This window comes from Saccopteryx bilineata, chromosome 3 (assembly GCF_036850765.1).
Source record: "Saccopteryx bilineata isolate mSacBil1 chromosome 3, mSacBil1_pri_phased_curated, whole genome shotgun sequence".
Classification (NCBI taxonomy): domain Eukaryota; kingdom Metazoa; phylum Chordata; class Mammalia; order Chiroptera; family Emballonuridae; genus Saccopteryx; species Saccopteryx bilineata.
In genome coordinates, this window is record NC_089492.1 from 303,082,303 (window position 1) to 303,102,149 (window position 19,847).

At 40.6% G+C, this 19,847-nt stretch overlaps 2 protein-coding genes across 2 annotated transcripts in view; both read left to right on the plus strand.

The window, feature by feature from the left end:
- The window catches only part of LOC136331998 (zinc finger protein 432-like), a 102,310-nt gene that overhangs the window by 51,174 nt on the left and 31,289 nt on the right, over positions 1 to 19,847 (plus strand).
- LOC136330149 (zinc finger protein 432-like) lies at positions 1,954 to 2,496 on the plus strand. The gene has a single exon (XM_066266655.1). The coding sequence runs from the start codon at positions 1,954 to 1,956 to the stop codon at positions 2,494 to 2,496; it is 543 nt and encodes a 180-aa protein (XP_066122752.1).

A 19,847-nucleotide genomic window follows, 5' to 3' on the forward strand; every position in this document is an offset into this window, starting at 1 on the left:
AGACGTTTTAAATTCTATCCATCAAGCATCACTTTGGACATTACCTTTATGCTGAGCTCTCCTGTTTCTTTATTTTTTTTAATTATTCTTTTTTCCTCTCTCCTGAAGGTCTATGCTGTTTCATTTAATTAAGAAGGAAAAGCCCTAGCCGGTTGGCTCAGCGGTAGAGCATCGGCCTAGCGTGCGGAGGACCCGGGTTCGAATCCCGGCCAGGGCACACAGGAGAAGCGCCCATTTGCTTCTCCACCCCTCCGCCGCGCTTTCCTCTTTGTCTCTCTCTTCCCCTCCCGCAGCCAAGGCTCCATTGGAGCAAAGATGGCCCGGGCGCTGGGGATGGCTCTGTGGCCTCTGCCTCAGGCGCTAGAGTGGCTCTGGTCGCAACATGGCGACGCCCAGGATGGGCAGAGCATCGCCCCCTGGTGGGCAGAGCATCGCCCCTGGTGGGCGTGCCGGGTGGATCCCGGTCGGGCGCATGCGGGAGTCTGTCTGACTGTCTCTCCCTGTTTCCAGCTTCAGAAAAATGCAAAAAAAAAAAAAGAAGGAAAGTTCCTGTTAACATGTTACATTTGTTCAAGGCCCACTAAGTCCTAACATATGCAAGCTTCAAGCAACATTTTTCAGAATTTTCGTAAATCTGATTTTCACTGTTAGATTTTCTTGCTGCATTCATTTTCCTAAGTGATTCAGGTTCTCTTTTTTCCTAGGACTCTGGAGAGTGAATGAGCCTCTACAGAGTCACCTCAAAGCCCAAGCATTGCGGAGAGTAGGGAGGAATGCTGTGAACCTGATATGTTTTCAAATGCTGTTAATCCAATTGAAAGCCTTTTCCTATTGAAGCAACACTGCGATATGTTGGAGATATGTGGAAAACCTATAAAGTCAAAAGTAAGTTTTGAAAACCTAACCGGAGTTTTGTGTTTTTTTTTTTTCAGAGACAGAGAGTCAGAGAGAGGAATAGATAGGGACAGACAGACAGGAATGGAGAGAGATGAGAGCATCAATCATCAATTTTTTGTTGTGATACTTTAGTTGTTCATTGATTGATTTCTCATATGTGCCTTTACCATGGGGCTACAGCAGACCAAGTAACCCCTTGCTCAAGCCACTACATGTGTAAGATTTTTTTGCTGCGTGAGCTTTCTTATGTATATTCAACTATGATGTATTGAAGGTTTTATCACATTTATTGCATTCATACTGACTCTATCCTATATGAATTCTCTGATGTCCATTGAGCCTATAGCTGGTGAGCTTTGCTCAAACCAGATGAGCCCACACTTAAGCTGGCAACCTCAGGGTCTCAAACCTGGGTCCTACTCATCCCAGTCTGACACTCTATCCACTGCACCACCGCCTGGTCAAGCCAGAAGTTTTAAATTAAAGAACTCTGTTCACTTGAATGAAGGTGGGACATCCATTCTGCATGTTAACCATGAACAATTTTACACTGAAATTGGGTTGCATCCCAGTACCAAAGCCATCGAAAATAAGTCTCTGGTCATTCAGCAACAGAGAACTGACAATGTTGAGAAAGCCCACATATGCACTGAATGCGGGAAAGCCTTTGTCAAGATGGCTCAGCTCACTGATCATCAGAGATATCATACTGGAGAGAAACCTTATGAATGCAGTATGGGAAAGCCTTCTCCAGAAAATCTAGGCTCACTGGACATCAGAGAATTCATATAGGACTGAATCAGTATGAATGCAATAAATGTGATAAAACCTTCAATACATCACAGTTGAATATACAACAGAAATGTCACGTAGCGAAAAAATCTTGCACATGTAGTCAGTGTGGGACAGCTTTCAGTTACAGGAATCACCTCATTGATCATCAGCAACCTTATAAAGCAGAGAAACCCCATGGATGCATTCCATGTGGGAATAACTTTCTTCAAAGTCTTATCTCTATAAACATCAGAAAACTCATACAGGCGACAAACCTAATATATGCAGTGGGTGTGGAAAGGCTTCCTCAAGAAACCTCATGTTATTACTCATCATCAAATGCATACAGGAGAGAAAGCGTATGGATGTAGTCTATGTGAGAAGACCTTCTCTGGAAAATCTCATTTACATCAACATCAGCAAACTCATGCAAGAGATAAATTTTATACATGCAGTGAATGTGAAAAAGTCTTCTCACTTAAGCACAATCTCATCATCCATCAGCAAATTCATTCAGGAGGGAAACCATATGTATGCAATGAATGTGGAAAAGGCTTCCCAGAGAAGACCAAACAGAGTGTACATAAACAAACTTGTACACAAGACAAGAACTATGTGTGTAGTGTATGTGGAAAATATATATGTGGCTTCCAATGGAAGAGCAGGCTGCTTGTGCATCAACGCACTCATATAGAAAAGAAGCCGTATGTGCACAGTGAATGTGGAAAGAATTGTGAGAGAAAAGCAAACTGGTTATACATCAAAGAACTCATATGGGAGAGAAGCCCTATGCATGCAGTGAATGTGGAAAAGACTTCCAAGTGAAGAGCAAACCAATTGTACATCAAAGAACTCATACGGGATAGAATTACTAGGTATGCATATATTTGGGAAAGGTTTTCCCAGGAAGTGTGCTCTCACTGTATATCAGCAAGTTCATTCCTTAATAAAACCATTAATATGCAGTGAAAGTGGGAAAGTATTTTCCCATATAATACCCATGAAGAGTATTATATATATACGTATCCAAACTAATGCAGAGAAGCTAAACAGATGGAGTGATTATCGTGAAGCCTTTTTTTTTTTTTTTTGTATTTTTCTGAAGCTGGAAATGGGGAGAGACAGTCAAACAGACTCCCGCATGCGCCCGACTGGGATCCACCCGGCACGCCCACCAGGGGCCACGCTCTGCCCACCAGGGGGCGATGCTCTGCCCCTCTGGGGCGTCGCTCTGTTGCGACCAGAGCCACTCTAGCACCTGGGGCAGAGGCCAAGGAGCCATCCCCAGTGCCTGGGCCATCTTTGCTCCAATGGAGCCTCGGCTGCGGGAGGGGAAGAGAGAGAGACAGAGAGGAAGGAGAGGGGGAGGCGTGGAGAAGCAGATGGGCGCTTCTCCTGTATGCCCTGGCTGGGAATCGAACCCAGGACTTCTGCACGCCGGGCCGATGCTCTACCACTGAACCAACCGGCCAGGGCCTTTTTTTTTTTTTTTAAAGATTTTATTTATTGATTTGAATGAGATGGTTAAGAGCCGTGCTAGAGTGGAGTCAGAGACATAAACTTCTAGCAGTTCCTTCTCATCTGTGCCAGCATGAGGCGTGTCGGGGCTTTCAAACCAGCATCGTCATTTTCATCTCTGCTTCCTGACTTTCTCATACTTGTCTCTGCTTCTGTTTTCTGTGTATTGATAAATACCCATAAGTAGTGGGGCTTCAAACTGTACATATGAAACCTTTTATGGAATCGGGAGGCAGTGTTTCCTAGGCCGTCAGTGCACTTTATCTAGACCCAGAGTAGTTACTGTCTTAGCTCCAGGTTCTTGTAACCAACACCACAGGAGGAATTTCTGAAGCTTTCTTTTTTTCATCACCAACTTCCTCATGCTTTCCGTTCATGGTAACATTCCTTTTTCCAACCCTAACCCTTGGCAGCACAGCTCTATTTTCATCTATAAAGTAATTTATATAGAGTATTAGAAAATGGAATCCTTTAGTAGGTATCCTTTTGAGATTATCAATATGATCTAGTAAGATACAATAAATACATTCATAGGGCTCTCTGTCCCCAGTTCCTGGCCCAGAGCTCCTGACACCTTTATCAAAGCCTAAGTGACACCAGAACCAACAGCAGCTTTTGTTATATTGAGGTGACTCTGATTTGAAATTTAATCTCCACCACACACATCCAGAGGGACAGATGTCTGGAAATAGCATAAATAAATTATGCCTACTTGAGAAAGCCACCAGAAAATAAAATCCCTATAAGAGGGATATCAGAGAGCTTCTAGGTGGGTGAACACATCCCAGTGCTGGAAGTGTGATGTACCCAAACCACATCGGGACACGAGCTCCTGTGCTTGGGACCCTCCCAGACCTTGAGCTGTGTATCACTTCATCTGGCTGTTCACCTATAAATTTTATGATACCCTTTAAGAAAGTGGAAACTTTATTGTCTTTGGTTTTGTTTTGTGACGTGGGCCACTCTGGAAAATCAACTGAACCAGGGAAGGGGTTATGGGAACCTCCATTTGAAGCCAGGTCAGAAGGTGTAGGTGACCGGGAGAGCTACTTGATTTGTTTGGCTTCTGAAGTGACCTGGAAGCAGAGTGTGGCCCTGAGCCATTGCCTGTGCGATTTGATATTATTGGGTAACAATTAAGGTAAACTTTATGGCACACAGCTGGTGTGGAAAGTATTTAATGTTGGGCATCCCCCCTCGCCCAGTGAACACACACGTTGGGTGACCAGGAGTATTGTGAGTGCGGCAGTAGTGAGAGTAGAGAAACCAAGGAGGAGGACTGCATTGCATGTGTTTTAAAAGTGGGCCTCGATTTATTTCAGCTGAACATCCCGCCCAAAAGTCTTTGGATTCTTTTGTGACATACAGACATCATCACACCTGATGGAAGCTGGATTCACCCTTGCTGCTCCTGTGTAACATCTGTACTGTCAACTTTTTGTTGTGACTAAAGTGATAAACAAGATGCATCCCTGCCATGTTGCCCTTGGATATATTCCAGCCTGTGATAATTTAAGCAGTTCCTCTGTGCTTGTGACCACCCCTTTGGAGGAAAACAAGGCATTGGGAGCCTCTAAGACATTTATGTTTTATTTCACCTGACAGTTATAGCAAATGTTATGGTCACACCCATCAAAAACTTTAGAATACATTCTATGATGTCATAGAACTTGTTCAAGGCCAGAACTTGGAATCCCAGAAGAGAGCCTGAGATGTGGCTACACAGTTCCTCTAGCAACAGGCAAGAAGGGACTTGGGGACAGAGCACCACATTGGAAGTGGTTTTTACTAGTGTTCAGCCTCTGGGTGCTGCCAATGGAGGCTTCAGAGGCTCAAGCTCTTGTGAGCCGGATTCTCTGTGGATTCTGAGAGAAGGGCCTGTGAGTTTGATGAAGTAGGAATACATAAAAATTGTCATTTGGGGACTTATGTGGATTCAGTCTCTGAAGATCTAGGCATCAGTGTGTGTTTTTTGATTAAGCCATACTCTGCAGAGATTAACAACTGAACATCTGAAGGTCAAGGCTAAGGTCTCCATGTCAATTATGTTTACGCTTGTTGATGGAAAACTGCCATATGTGTAGCATGAACCCTGTTTGTCCAAGTTAGCTATGAATCTAAATCTAATTTCATTTAATGTCTGAGGAGTGTTAATGTACAAGAATTTCTGTGGTAAATTTCAGATTCAATTTGAAGACACTGGGGAGTGCAAGGTGTGTTTGTGTTCGAGATCTTTTCAATTTTTTTTTTTTTTCTGAAGCTGGAAACGGGGAGAGACAGTCAGACAGACTCCCGCATGCGCCCGACTGGGATCCACCAGGCACGCCCACCAGGGGCGATGCTCTGCCCACCAGGGGGCGATGCTCTGCCCCTCTGGGGCGTCGCTCTGCCACGACCAGAGCCACTCTAGCGCCTGGGGCAGAGGCCAAGGAGCAATCCCCAGCGCCCGGGCCATCTTTGCTCCAATGGAGCCTCGCTGCAGGAGGGGAAGAGAGAGACAGAGAGGAAGGGGGGGTGGAGAAGCAAATGGGCGCTTCTCCTATGTGCCCTGGCCGGGAATCAAACCCGGGTCCCTCGCACGCCAGGCTGACGCTCTACCGCTGAGCCAACCGGCCAGGGCCTTTTTTCAAAATTTTTAATTAATTTTTAGTGAGGGGAGAGAAAGAAATACAGAGAAGGGCAGGAGGAGCAGGAATCATCAACTCCCATATGTGCCTTGACTGGGCAAGCCCAGGGTTTGCAACGTGTAAGCTCAGCTTTCCTGGTCGACACTTTATCCACTGAGACACCATAGGTCAGGCCTTCAGATCTTAGGATTCTGAAAATTGTAGGTTCCATAGCCCTGGAATTGTGGGAGTTTTGAAGCTCAAGTTTTGGATATTGGAAACATTTTAATTTTTTAAGTTCAAGTTTCCTATTAAAATTTTGACTCCTAGGGCATTTGAGGTCTTGCTGTCATATGTTCTCACTTTGGCTCAAATCAACTCTTCTAAAAAGTTGGGTCTTCTACATCCGTGTGACTCGATGTCATCACAAATCAGAGTAGTTCCCCATGATCCAGCCGTGTTTCTAGAAGTAAAAATAAATTTTTTCCTTTATCTTACTGGAAAATTTCTTCTTTGACATTTCTTTCTTTTGTTTTAAGTGAGAGGAGGAATGGTAGGGAGACATACTTCACATGCACCACAGCCAGGATGCACCTGACAACTTCTGTCTAGGGCTGATGCTCAAATCAAGGGAGCTGTTTTTAGCTCCTGAGGCTGATATCCTCGGACCAACCAAGCTACCTCAGCGCTAGGGCTGATGTTCAAACCAATTGAGTCACAGGCTGCAGAAGAGGAAGTGGGAGAGAAGGGGGAGAGGAAGGGGGAAAGAAGAAAATAGTCACTTTTTTGTAGCCCTGACCAGAATGAAACCTGGAATGTCCCTATACCTGGTTGATGCTCTACTGAGCCAACCATTCAGTGCCCTCTTTAATATTTTTGTTCAGGTTTTTGGACACTAGTAAACACAAACTTTCTTCTATATTCTACTCATTGGTGAGACCATTTCATTAAAATAATTTTTTTGCCTGACCTGTGGTGGCGCAGTGGATAAAGGGACAACCTGGAATGGTGAGGTCGCTGGTTCAAAACCCTGGGCTTACCCAGTGAAGGTACATATGTATGTAGATGCTTCCTGATCATCCCACCTTCTCTCCCTCTCTCTGCCCTTTCTAGAAATGAACAAAAATCTTTTCTTTTTTTTTTTACAGGGACAGAGAGAGAGAGAGAGAGTGAGAGAGTCAGAGAGATAAACAGGGACAGAGAGAGATGAGAAGCAGCAATTATCAGTTTTTCGTTGCGACACCTTAGTTGTTCATTGATTGCTTTTTTTAAAATTTATTCATTTTTAGAGAGGAGAGAGGGAGAGAGAGAGAGAGGAGAGAGAGACAGAGAGAGAGAAGGGGGGAAGAGCTGGAAGCACCAACTCCCATATGTGCCTTGACCAGCAAGCCCAGGGTTTTGAACTGGCGACCTCAGCATTTCCAGGTCGACGCTTTAACCACTGTGCCACCACAGGTCAGGCTTTGATTGCTTTCTTATATGTGCCTTGACAGCGGGCCTTCAGCAGACCGAGTAACCCCTTGCTCGAGCCAGCGACCTTGGGTCCAAGCTGTTGAGCCCCTTTGCTCTAACCAGATGAGCCCGCACTCAAGCTGGCCACCTCGGGGTCTCAAACCTGGGTCCTCTGCATCCCAGTCCAACGCTCTTTCCATTGCACCACCACATGGTCAGGCCAAAAATCTTTTAAAAGATAATATTTTAGACAAACTTTTATAAAATTGAAATCAAGTGTATAAATATGCATTTGTGAATCTGCCATTCCTTGCTGGTTAGGTCAGTGGTAAAGTTTCAGCCTGGTATGTGGATGTCCCAGGTCTGATTCCCTTCAGGGCACACAGAAGAAGAACCTATCTGCTTCTCTCTCCCTCCCCCTCTCACTTCTTTCTCTTTCCTTTTCTCTCTGCATTTCACAGCCATGGCTTCATTGGATTGAGTTGGCCTTGAGCGCTGAGGATGGCTCTGTGGCATCCACCTAAGGTACTAAGAAAAGCTCAGATGCTGAGCAAGAGAGCAATGCCCCAGAAGAGGGCAGGGCTGCTCCCCCTCCCCCAGTGGCTTACTGAGTATTTTCCGGTCAGGGTGCATGCAGGAGTCTGTCTCTGCCTCCTCTCCTCTCCTCTCATTAAATAAAACAAAAGAAAATCAGCCTATCTTCCGAAATGATGTAGTCTTTGCATTGTCTCTGTCAAATAAGAATTCCTTTTTCTCTCCTTAACACCAGAATTATATATATATATATGAAATTCTATGAGCTGTATACTTTTATCAATCACTTCACTGTGCTAAATTGTAATTTTCTCGTGACAAATGATGTTCACCACCTTTGATACACTCACTTGCCATCTGATTGTCTTTGAAAGTGTCTGTTCAAGATCTTTTCATGTTTTTAAAATGTGGACTTTTAGGAATTTCATGATGTGGTTATCTGTCTCCCCCCCCACACACACACACACCCGCCTTTTCACAGAAACGGAGAGGAGAGTCAGGAGGGAAGACAAAAACAGACAGGAAGGGAGAGAGACAAGAAGCATCAATTCTTCCTTGTGGCATTTTAGTTCATTGATTGCTTTCTCATATGTGCCTTGACCAGGGGCTACAGTTGAGTGAGTGACCCCTTGGTCAAGCCAGGGGTTAGCTTGGCCTCAGGCCTGCAACCCTGATCTTTAAGCCAGTGTCTTTTGGTTCAAGCCAGTGACCATGAAGTCATGTCTAGGATCTTACGTTGAAGCCAGTGACCCGGCGTTCAAGCCTGGTGAGCCTGCGCTCAAGCTAGTGACCTCAGGGTCTTGAACCCGAGTTCTCTGCATCCCGGTCTAATTCTAGGCCCACTGCCCCAGCACCTGGTCAGGCTGGATACCAGTCTTTATCAGATAAAACTTGTGAGGTATGTGTTGAGATTCCTTTTATGTATTAGTATTTACTTGTCCATGCATGCCAATGGTCCTCTAAGTGTTCTGGCATCATTTGTTGGAAAGAATATGCATTCACAGTCAAAGCCTTTGTTTCTTTCTCAAACAGTTGAGTGTATTTGGTCTGTGCAGGTCTTTTTGTGGGCTCTCTATTCTGTTCCATTTATGTGTAAGTTTATTCTTTTACAAATATTTCCAGTACCGATACTACATATAAATTTTAAAATCTTTTGATGTGAGCCCTCAGGCTGGGTTTTTTTGGTTAGAATTTGTTCTTGCTATATTAAGGGTAGAAATCCAGCAAATGTTATCTTTACCAGAAGATCAACGGTAAGACATTTTGATATTTTCTACCCCTAGTTAGTGGTGTGATAAGAGACTTCAGTTCTGAGGTGTCTGTTCTAAAATGCATTGCCACTATTTAACAAGACAAACTTAGTACAACCCAAAAGATGGATTAAGATATATAATACCTCATTACTACTCAATTGATAACACCAATGAGAAAAATGTGTCAGAGAAATGGTCACAGAACAGAGAAAATCAAGGAAACATATCTTAATGAAATATTGTATTGTGGGCTGAGTACTGCAACTTGAAAAAAGGAAAACAGTAGAAAATGTTGTGAAATTGTAGATTTCTCAATTTGACAAATGTACCATGGTTATATAAAACTAGAAAGCCCGGCGGTCATATGAAATGACTGCTGTTCTAGATATTATAAATTGTAATTAAAATGATTTGTGCAAAGGTGTTTGCTAATTCAAACTGAATTACCTAGGGCAGGCGGCGAGGACGCCCCTTTGCTTACTGCCCTATGGGGTTTCCCCCTTCTACTTGCTTAATTGCTTAAAGTAGAGTGCAATGAAGGAAACCACTGGTGGTACATTTCTTAAGAGCCACCGCTAGCTCAATAAATAAAGGTGATTTAAATAATAAAATGTTAATTCACATGTCAAAGATCTCTTTGTACACAACATTTCTTGTGTAGATCTTTCCATCATTTTTAAGCTCACCTTGCAGAGGACCATCAATTATTTTTAATTTTACGTCCGTTCTTTCATGAACTCTTGAACAGGCAACATAAAGTTGACCGTGTCCAAATGCAGGCTCAGGTAAAAAAAATGCCAACACGCTTAAGCGTTTGGCCTTGAGACTTATTGATGGTCATAGCAAAGGCAAGTTTTACAGGAAATTGTCTATGTCTCAATTGAAACGGCAACCCTGTTTGAGATGGAGCCAAATCAATTCTTGGAATGACATGTATTTCACCTTTAGAGGAGCCAGTCAAAGACTTAGCTATTATGACATTATTTTTCAATTGGAGAACCTCTAGTCTTGTACCATTGCAAAGACCCCTTCTGGTGTTGAGATTTCTTAACAGCATAATTTATTCAAGAGTGGTGGATAATTCTCAATTAGTGGAACTACAATGTTTCCGTACTTGCAACATTGAGAAAATCCTTTCTTGCCATGGTCAAATTGATTAGTTTCTAACTTGAAGTTTAAGGACTGACAGTGTTCACATTTAATATTCATGTCACCAGAGGAATGCTCAAAAATTAAAGTTTCTCCGTTTGAAACTGTTTTAATCCTTTTTGCGTTTTGGTCAGCATTACTCTGTTGTTTTTTTTTGCATTTCTCTCCTGCCTTTGTTCAAGGGACTCATTTTGTCGAGACAGGCTTTTTTGTCTTGCATCTGAGGCAAGCCTTGTTTCTCTATGCTCATCAGTCTCATTTTGCCGAGAAAGACGCATTTGCTCTGCGACTGAAGCAAGCCTTGTCTTTCTCTGCTCAGTGGTTTCTTTTTGTCGAGAAAGCCGTTTTTGTGCAGCTTTAGCTCCTTTTCTCTCCTCTTCAGTGCTGTATTTTTTAGGAGGCATTCTTAAAAGAAATTACATTAAGACGTAGTTTTTATATAAAACAGATGATTGCCAATGCAAACAAATGTTCACCTTTCCCCTGACACGCTCAATTTGCGTTCAGCCTTAAAATTGTTTCAAAAGCAGATGATTGCCAATGCAAACAAATGTTCACCTTCCCCCTGACCCGCTCAATTTGCGTTCAGCCGTGACAACTTCACCCCATTGGCTAGTACAGTTACGCAAGCAACCAATAAGTTATCGGCGACAAACAGACACTTAAGCCGCATATAATAAAGATAAAAAAATTGATGCCATTCTACCACTGAGAAAACAGCCAGGGCTCTCGGGCCATAATTTTATATAACATTTACATACTAATTCTACAACTTACTGACATTTAATGAGTTTATAGTTGTAACATCATCAAGATTCAGTTTTTAGAAAATTTTATGATGTCATACAAAAAGGAATTGGATGGTTGTATTATTATTATGTTTTCTAAATCATTTGTATATTTTAAGTACAATTTTTTACCAGCTACATAATGTAAAAATATTTTCTCACAATCTCTGGCTCTAGTCTTCACTTTCTTGAATGTTTGTGTTTCTCTATTCTTTCTTTTCTGTCTGTCCCTGTCTGTCTTTCCATTTGTCTCTTTTGCTAAAAAAAAAAAAATGAATTTAGTTACATGGGTACATGTACTTCTTTCTAGCTATATAAGTGAAGATGTGCTTAGTGGGTGCATTTTCTCTTTCAAATAAGTAATTCCTGAATGTATCCTTAGTTATCTTTCTTACTTTGTAGTTTACACTTTTTCTTATCTCAAGCATTGGCTTCCTCACCAGTACAAAATAAAAAGCTGGGATTTTAGTGGACATTTGTATCCCTCGTGTAGCCTTGTCAATTATTCACCTGCCACAGTGTCTGCAGGTGACAGTTTCTATGAGGGGAAAATCATAAAATATGATTCATCTAGGATTACTAATTCGATTTCATAAGAATATTTATTGTATGTTTTATTTTTTTATTTTTTGGGGGGGTTTTGGTCCTTTTTTAAAATTCATTTTTATAGAGGAGAGAGAGAGGGGGAGAGAGAGAAGAGAGAAGGCGGGAGGAGCTGGAAGCATCAACTCCCATATGTGCCTTGACCAGGCAAGCCCAGGGTTTTGAACCGGTGACCTCAGCATTTCCAGGTCGACGCTTTATCCACTGCACCACCACAGGTCAGTATGTTTTATTTTTTAAAGTTTAGAGAGAGAAGGGAAAGACAGAAACATGGATTCATTTCTTTATGTGCCCTGACTGGGATCAAACTGGCAACCTTTGTGTACCAGAATGATGCTGGTGTGGAAAAATTTTAATGTGGGGCATTCCCTCACCCAATGAAACACATGTTGGGTGACCAGGAGTATAGTGAGTGTGGCAGTAGTGAGAGAGTTGAGAAACCAAGGAAGAGGGCTGCACTGCATATGTTTTAATAGTGGACTTCAATTTATTTCAACCTAACATCCAGCCCAAAGGTCTTTGGATTCTTTTGTGACATACAGACATCATCACACCTGATGGAAACTGGATTCACCTTTGCTGCTCCTGTGTAACATCTGTACTGTCAACTTTTTGTTTTGACTAAAGTGATGAACAAGATGCATCCCCTACCATGTTGCCCTTGGATATATTCCAAACTGTAATAATAATTTAAGCAGTTCCTCTGTGCTTGTGACCATTCCATAAGAAAAGAAGGCATTGTGAGCCTTTAAGACATTTATGTTTTATTTCACCTGACAGTTACAGAAAATGTTATGGTCACACCCATCAGAAACTTTCTAATACATTCTATGACATCATGGAACTTGCTCAAGGCTAGAACTTGGAATTCCAGAAGAGAGCCTGAGACGTGGTTACATAGGTCTTCTAGCAACAGGCAAGGAAGGACTTGGGGACAGAGCACTGGATTGGAAGTAGTTTGGTACTAGTGTTCAGCCTCTGGGTGCTGCCATTGGGGGCTTCAGAGGATCAAGGTCTTGTGAGCAGGATTCTCTGTGGATCCTGAGTGAGGGCCTGTGAGTTTGGTGAAGTAGGAATGCATACAAATTATCATTTGGGGATTTATGTGAATTCAGTCTCTGAAGATCTAGGCATCAGTGTATGTATTTTCATTAAGCTGTACTCTGCAGAGATTAACTAACATCTGAAGGTCAAGGTTTAAGACAGGGGTCTCAAACTCAACTCAGCCTGTGGGCCGCAGAGCAAGATCACAGCCGTTCGGCGGGCCGCACTAGGTCTACAAAAGGCAACTGTTACGCAACACTTTTCTCACTGCAGTTAAAAAAAAAAAAAAATCAGTACAACAAGCACAATCGTACATGCAGTTTACTCAGTGTCACAAAACGACCAGAAACTGTAGTTCGCATCACAACTGCTGTTAACTAAGCTAATATCTAGCTAGGATGCTAGAGAAATGAAAAATACAAGTAGGCCCCTAGGCTTACTTAATTTTATCCAAAATATTTTGAACTTTGTGGATTAGTCTGTGGGCCGCACAAAATTGTTCGGCGGGCCGCATGCGGCCTATGGGCCGCGAGTTTGAGACCCCTGGTTTAAGGTTTACATGTCAATTATGTTAGGCTTGTTGATGGAAAACTGCCATATGTGTAGCATGAACCATTTGTCTAAGTTAGCAATGAATCTAAATCTAATTTCATCTAAATGTCTGAGGAGAGTCAATGTAGAAGAGTTACTGTGGTAAATTTCAGATTGAATTTGAAGACACTGGAGAGTGTTTGTGTTCAAGGAATTTTCAAGTTTTTAAATTTATTTTTAGTGAGGAGAGAAATAGACAAAGAGAAGGACAGGAGGAGCAGGAAGCATCAAGTCCCATATGTGCCTTGACTGGGCAAGCCCAGGATTTCCAACGTGTAACCTCAGATTTCCTGTTCGATGCTTTATCCACTGAGACACCATAGGTCAGGCCTTCAGATCTTAGAAGTCTGAAAGTTGTAGGATCCATAGCCCCAGAACAGTAAGAATTTTGAAGCTCAGGTTTTGGATATTAGAAACATTTTAATTTTTCAAGTTCAAGGTTCATACTAAAATATTGACTCCTGGGCATTTGAGGTCTTGCTCCTTGTCATATGTTCTCAGTTTGGTTCAAATCAACTCTTCTAAAAAGTTGAGTCTTCTACATCTATGTGACTCTAGTTCCCCATGATCGAGTGGTGTTTCTAGAAGTAAAAAAATATTTTTTCCTTATCTTCCAGGAAACTTTTCTCTTTAACATTTCTAATTTTTTTGAAGTGAGAGGAGAGATGATAGGGAGACATCTACATGCACCAAAACTAGCATTCACTGTTTGTTGCAATTGTGAAGGGGATTGCTTTCTTAATTTCTCTTTCAGACAGATCACACTGGGGAACAAAATTTTTGTTGCATCTATAAAAACACTTGTTCTTACCTGATTTGATTGTGCTGATCTCAAATCTGACATTAGTTTTTCTCTGTAAGCTACAGGTTTTTTTGCAATTTAAGATTTTATTTTTTCATCTTATTGTAAAACTTTCAACATTTAGTTTAACATAATGAAGTAGAATGTCTTCTTGGGCATCATCTTTGTGAAAATATAATAATTTATATAATGCAGTAAATACACTATTACACTAAAAGATATGATTGCATCAGAATTTGTCTACAATTCATATTAAAACACTTATTTTAATCATAAAATTTGTGCAAAACTTATTTAAATTCTATTCAGGCAAAAATTTGCGTTTGTAGCTCTTGTGTTTCTGTACTTGTTGAGGACAATCTTGTTTGGTGCTCCGGCAGTAGTCTGCCATCACTAACAGCTCTAAGATTTTCAGGAAACTTATCAAGGTGACTGTTCAGGAAGTGAATCTTAATGCTCATGTTACATCCAATGTCACAGAAAGCCAACAACATCCTTTGAACCAGAAGTTCATAGTTTTCTGCTTTTTTGTTGCCAAGGATGTTCTTTGTAACTGCCATAAAAGACTGCCATGCTGCTTTCTCCTCCTTATTCATATTCCTGGCAAATTCATCATCATGTATGAGGGTTTGAATTTGAGGTCCATCATATACACCTGCTTTTATCTCCTTGAAAAACAAGGCAGGAAAAGCAGAAATAATATGTTGAAAGCATTCACTTTCTCTATTCAAAGCCTGAAAAACTGCTTCATTAAGCCAAGTTTGATGTGAAGTGGGGGAAAAATGATCCTGTCTCAATTAACTACAGGTTCATTCACAATATTCTGCATGCCTACTTCCAGAGCTTCTTGTTTTGGCCACTCCTGTGTCCGTGTTTCTCCCGAGCTCGGCTGTCCCACAAACACAGAAAGCAAGGATACTTCGTGAAACCTCTCTGTGGTCCTAGCAGGAAAGTTATCATTTTAAGATCCACAAAAATGATCCAGTTATGCTCCTCATACTTCAGAAAGTCGAGGACAATTTTTATGTCATTATAATCTTCTTGCAGATAAGTTGAATAGCCAATGGGAACCTCTGCATAAACATTACCATTCTGTAGGAGAACACATTTTAGACTCTGTTTAGGGCTGTCAAGAAATAGCTGCCATTCTGTTGGACTGTAAGAGGTAACACCTAGCTGCTGAGAAGACTACTGATATCATGACAGTAAACATAGTGTTTGTCTTCGGAAAAAAAGTCCACAAAAATTTATTCACGCTTCCTGAAATGAAATACTTTAGCTGACTGGTGAAGTACATTTTTTTCTTGAAGCCTGAAGGCCAATAACTGAGCTGCTTTTTTGATAGGCCCAAATCTCTTACTAAATCATTCAATTTGGGTTGGCTAAACTGCTGAGAGGTTAATGACTGCTTGGCATCAGAAGACCCTTCAGGTTCTACAACCATTTCCTCATGCATCTTATCAAAATACAGTTGATCACCATGTTCACTTTCTTTGTCCTTAGAAGAAATAAAACCCTTGAAAACTGGAACTGGGAGTGTCTCAGAGTATGGCATAGGTCATATTGCTGAAGGAATATTAGGATATGCGATCATATGCCTTTTTTTTTTTTTGCCAATGCCCTTGGTATGGATCAGACAGAAATAACAGTCACTGCTATGATCCTTAGGTTCACGCCAAACTATGGGAATACCAAAAGGCATTCCTTTGTGTTTTCCTTTTGTCCAGTTACAAAGCATTTTCTCACAATTATGACACACAATATGAGGAGTCCAATTCTTTTTTTCTTTTCATTGCTTAAGGAAGAGGAGCAGGGAGAGAGAGAGAGAGAGAGAGAGAGAGAGAGAAATTTGCTGTTCCACTTGGAACATACTAGTTGATTTTTTAAAAAATATTTATTGATTGTTTTTTTAGAGAGAGAGGAGTGAGAGAGACAGAGAGAGAGAGAGAAGGGGGAGGAGCAGGAAGCATCAACTCCCATATGTGCCTTGACCAGGCAAGCCCAGGGTTTTGAACTGGCAACCTCAGTGTTCCAGGTCGACGCTTTATCCCACTGCGCCACCAAAGGTCAGGCCAGGAGCCCAATTCTTGATTGCCAATGGGAACTTGAAAATAGGCAATATATGCACATGTCACAAATGACAAAATATTGCGCCTTTGACGTTGGAAGTGTGTAACAGCCATATATATAACAGAAGGTGTCAGAACTATTCTTACATTTATGCCTAATCGAAGAAGCCATGATTCAACCTTAAAACAAAATAAGAGGGTGGTTTTATCAGATAATAATTTTTTACATGTAAAAACAACTACAATTATGTAAAAGTGATGTTTGTAAAACATTAATTGCCTTGTGGTTATGTTCAATCCAAGAGTAGTTGCCCTTTAACTCCAATTTAAAAACCAACGTATTCCATTAACTGTAACAAAAAGAAATTAACATTGCATAAAAACTAGAGCATACACCAAAAATGGATTTCAGATTTGGAACCAGTGATGCAGATATAGAGAAAAAGTTCTAAAACCTCATGCAACAGAAAATGAAAATAATTTGTTCCCTAGTATCATTGTTGGTGTATAAAGATGCCTCTGATTTCTGAGTATTAATTTTATATCTTGCTACCTTGCTGAATTCAGTTATCAGGTCCAGTAGTTTTTTGACTGCGACTTTAGGGTTTTCTATGTACAGTATCATATCATCAGCAAATAATGATAGTTTTTCTTCTTCTTTTCCAATTTAGATGCCTTTTATTTCTTCTTCTTGTCCAATTGCAGTGGCTAGGACTTCCAGAACTATGTTGAATAAGAGTGGTGAAAGGGGGTATCCCTGCCTTGTTCTTGAATTTAAGGGGATTACTTTTAACTTTTGCCTATTGAGTATGATGTTGGCTGTGGGTCTGTCATAGATGGCCTTTATCATGTTGAGGTATGTTCCCTGTATTCCCAGTTTTCTGAGAGTATTGATCATTGGGTGCTGGATTTTATCGAATGCTTTTTCTGCAACTATTGATATTATTATGTGGTTTTTCTCCTTCGTTTTGTTTATGTGATGAATCACATTGATTGATTTGCAAATATTGTACCAGCCTTGCTTCCCCAGAATAAATCCCACTTGATCATGATGCATGATTTTTTTCATGTATTGTTGGATTTAGTTTGCTAATATTTTGTTGAGAATTTAAGCATCTAAATTTATGAGAGATATTGACCTATAGTTTTTACTTTGTGTTGTCATTTCCTGGTTTTGAAATCAGAATTATGCTTGCCTCATAGAAGGAGCTTGGAAGTTTTCCCTCCTCTTGAATTTTTTGAAATAGCTTGAGAAGGATAGGAGTTAGTTTTTCTTTAATGTTTGGTCAAATTTGCCTGTGAAGCCATCTGGCCCAGGGTTTTTGTTTGTTGGGATTTTTTTTATAACTTTTTATCTCATTTGTTGTAATTGGTCTATTTAGGTTTTCTGATTTTTCCAGATTGATTTTTGAAAGATTATGACTCAAGGAATTTATCCATTTCACCTAGGTTGTGTAGTTTTTTGGCATACTGTTCTTCACAGTATTTTCTTACAATCCTTTGTATTTTTGCGTTGTCCATTGTTACTTCTCCATCCTCATATCTAATTTTATTTAAGTCCTCTCTCTTTTTTTCTTGGTGAATCTGGTTAAAGGTTCATCGATCTTGTCTACCTTTTCAAAGAACCAGTTCTTGGTTTCATTGACTTCTGTGGGTTTTTTTAGCCTCTATGCCAGGCGTCCCCAAACTATGGCCCGCGGGCCGCATGTGGCCCCCTGAGGCCATTTATCCGGCCCCCTGCTGCACTCCCGGAAGGGGCACCTCTTTCATTGGTGGTCAGTGAGAGGAGCACTGTATGTGGCGGCCCTCCAACGGTCTGAGGGACAGTGAACTGGCCCCCTGTGTAAAAAGTTTGGGGACCTCTGCTCTATGTCATTTATTTCTGCTCTGATCTTTATTATTTCCTTCCTTCTACTTCCTCTGGGCTTTACTTGCTGTTCTTTTTCTAGTTCTTTTAGTTGCAGGATTAAGTTTTTTATCTGAGCTTTTTCTAGCTTCTTAACGTATGCCTGTAATGCTATGAACTTCCTTCTCAGGACTGCTTTTGCTGTGTCCCACAGATTTTGAGTTGTATGCTCATTTTCATTTGTTCCAAGGAAATTTTTTATTTCTTCCTTGATCTCATTGTTGACTGACTTGTTTTTTTAATAACATGCTGTTTAGTTTCCAAATGTTTGAGTGTTTTTCAATATTTCTATTGTAGTTGATTTCTAGTTTCATGCCATTGTGGTCAAAGAAGGTGCTTGATATGATTTAAATCTTTTAAAATTTGTTGAGACTCGTTTTATGCCCAAATATGTGGTCTATCCTAGAGAATGTACCACTTGCACTTGAAAAGTGTATATTCTGATGCCTTAGGGTAAAAGGTTCTGAAGATATCTATTAAATCCAGTTGATCTAGTGTGAACCTTAATTCTGCTGTTTTTTTGTTAATTTTCTTTCTTTAGGATCTATCCAGTGATGTTAGTGGGATATTGAAATCCTCTACTATTATAGTATTGCTGATGATCTCGCCCTTTATGTCCATCAAACTCCGCTTTATATATTTATTTTTTTATTTTAATTTATTTTAATTTTATTTATTCATTTTAGAGAGGAGAGAGAAAGGGAGAGAGAGAGACAGAGAGAGAGAGAGACAGAGAGAGAGAGAAGGTGGGGAGGAGCTGGAAGCATCAACTCCCATATGCGCCTTGACCAGGCAAGCCCAGAGTTTCGAACTGGGGACCTCAGCATTTCCAGGTCGACGCTTTATCCACTGCGCCACCACAAGTCAGGCTCTGCTTTATATATTTAGGTGCTCCTATATTAGGTGCGTAGATATTTATAATGGTTATCTTTTCCTGTTGCATTGCTCCCTTTATCATTATGTAGTAACCTTCTTTATCCCTTACTATAGTCTTATTTTTTAATGTCTATTTTGTCAGACATAAGTATTGCTACCCCAGCATTATTTTCATTTTCATTTGCATGAAATATTTTTTCCATCCTTTTACTTTCAATCTATGTGTATTTGGTTTTGAGGTGAGTCTCTTGTAGACAGCATATGTATGGGTCCTGTTATCCATTCAGCTATTCTATGTCTTTTGATTGGAGAATTTAATCCATTTACATTTAAGATTATAATTGATATGTATTGTAGTTATTTGTTGCCATGTTTAAATCTATATTGCTCTTTTAGTAGATTTTTTTGTCTGCTTTGTTCTGTCTACAGCAGGCCCCTTAACATTTCTTGCAGCATTGGTGATGTTGTGATGAATTCTTTGAGTTCTTTTTTATCTGGGATGCTTTTTATTTCTCCTTCAATTTTAAATGATAGCCTTGCTGGATAAAGACTTCTTGGTTGTAGGTTCTGGTTCTACATTACTTTGAATATTTCTTGCCATTCTCTTCTGGTCTCAAGTGTGTCTGTTGAAAAGTCAGGTATCATCTTTATGGGGGTCCCATTTTAGGTGACTGTTTTTCTCTTACAGCTTTTAGTATTCTTTCTTTATCTCTTAGCTTTGGTATTTTGATTATGATGTGTCTTGGTGTGGGTTTTTTTGGATTCTTTTTTAATCAGATTCTCTGCCTCTTGAACCTGTGGCTCTTTCCTGCATCAATTTAGGGAAATTTTCAGCTATACTTTCTTCAATAAGGTTCTCTATTCCTTGTTCTTTCTCTTCTCCTTCAGGAACCCATATTATGCAGATATTGTTTCTCTTTTTGTTGTCACAGAGCTCTCTTAGAGTTTCCTAAGACTTTTTGATCCTCTTTTCTTTTTGCTGTTC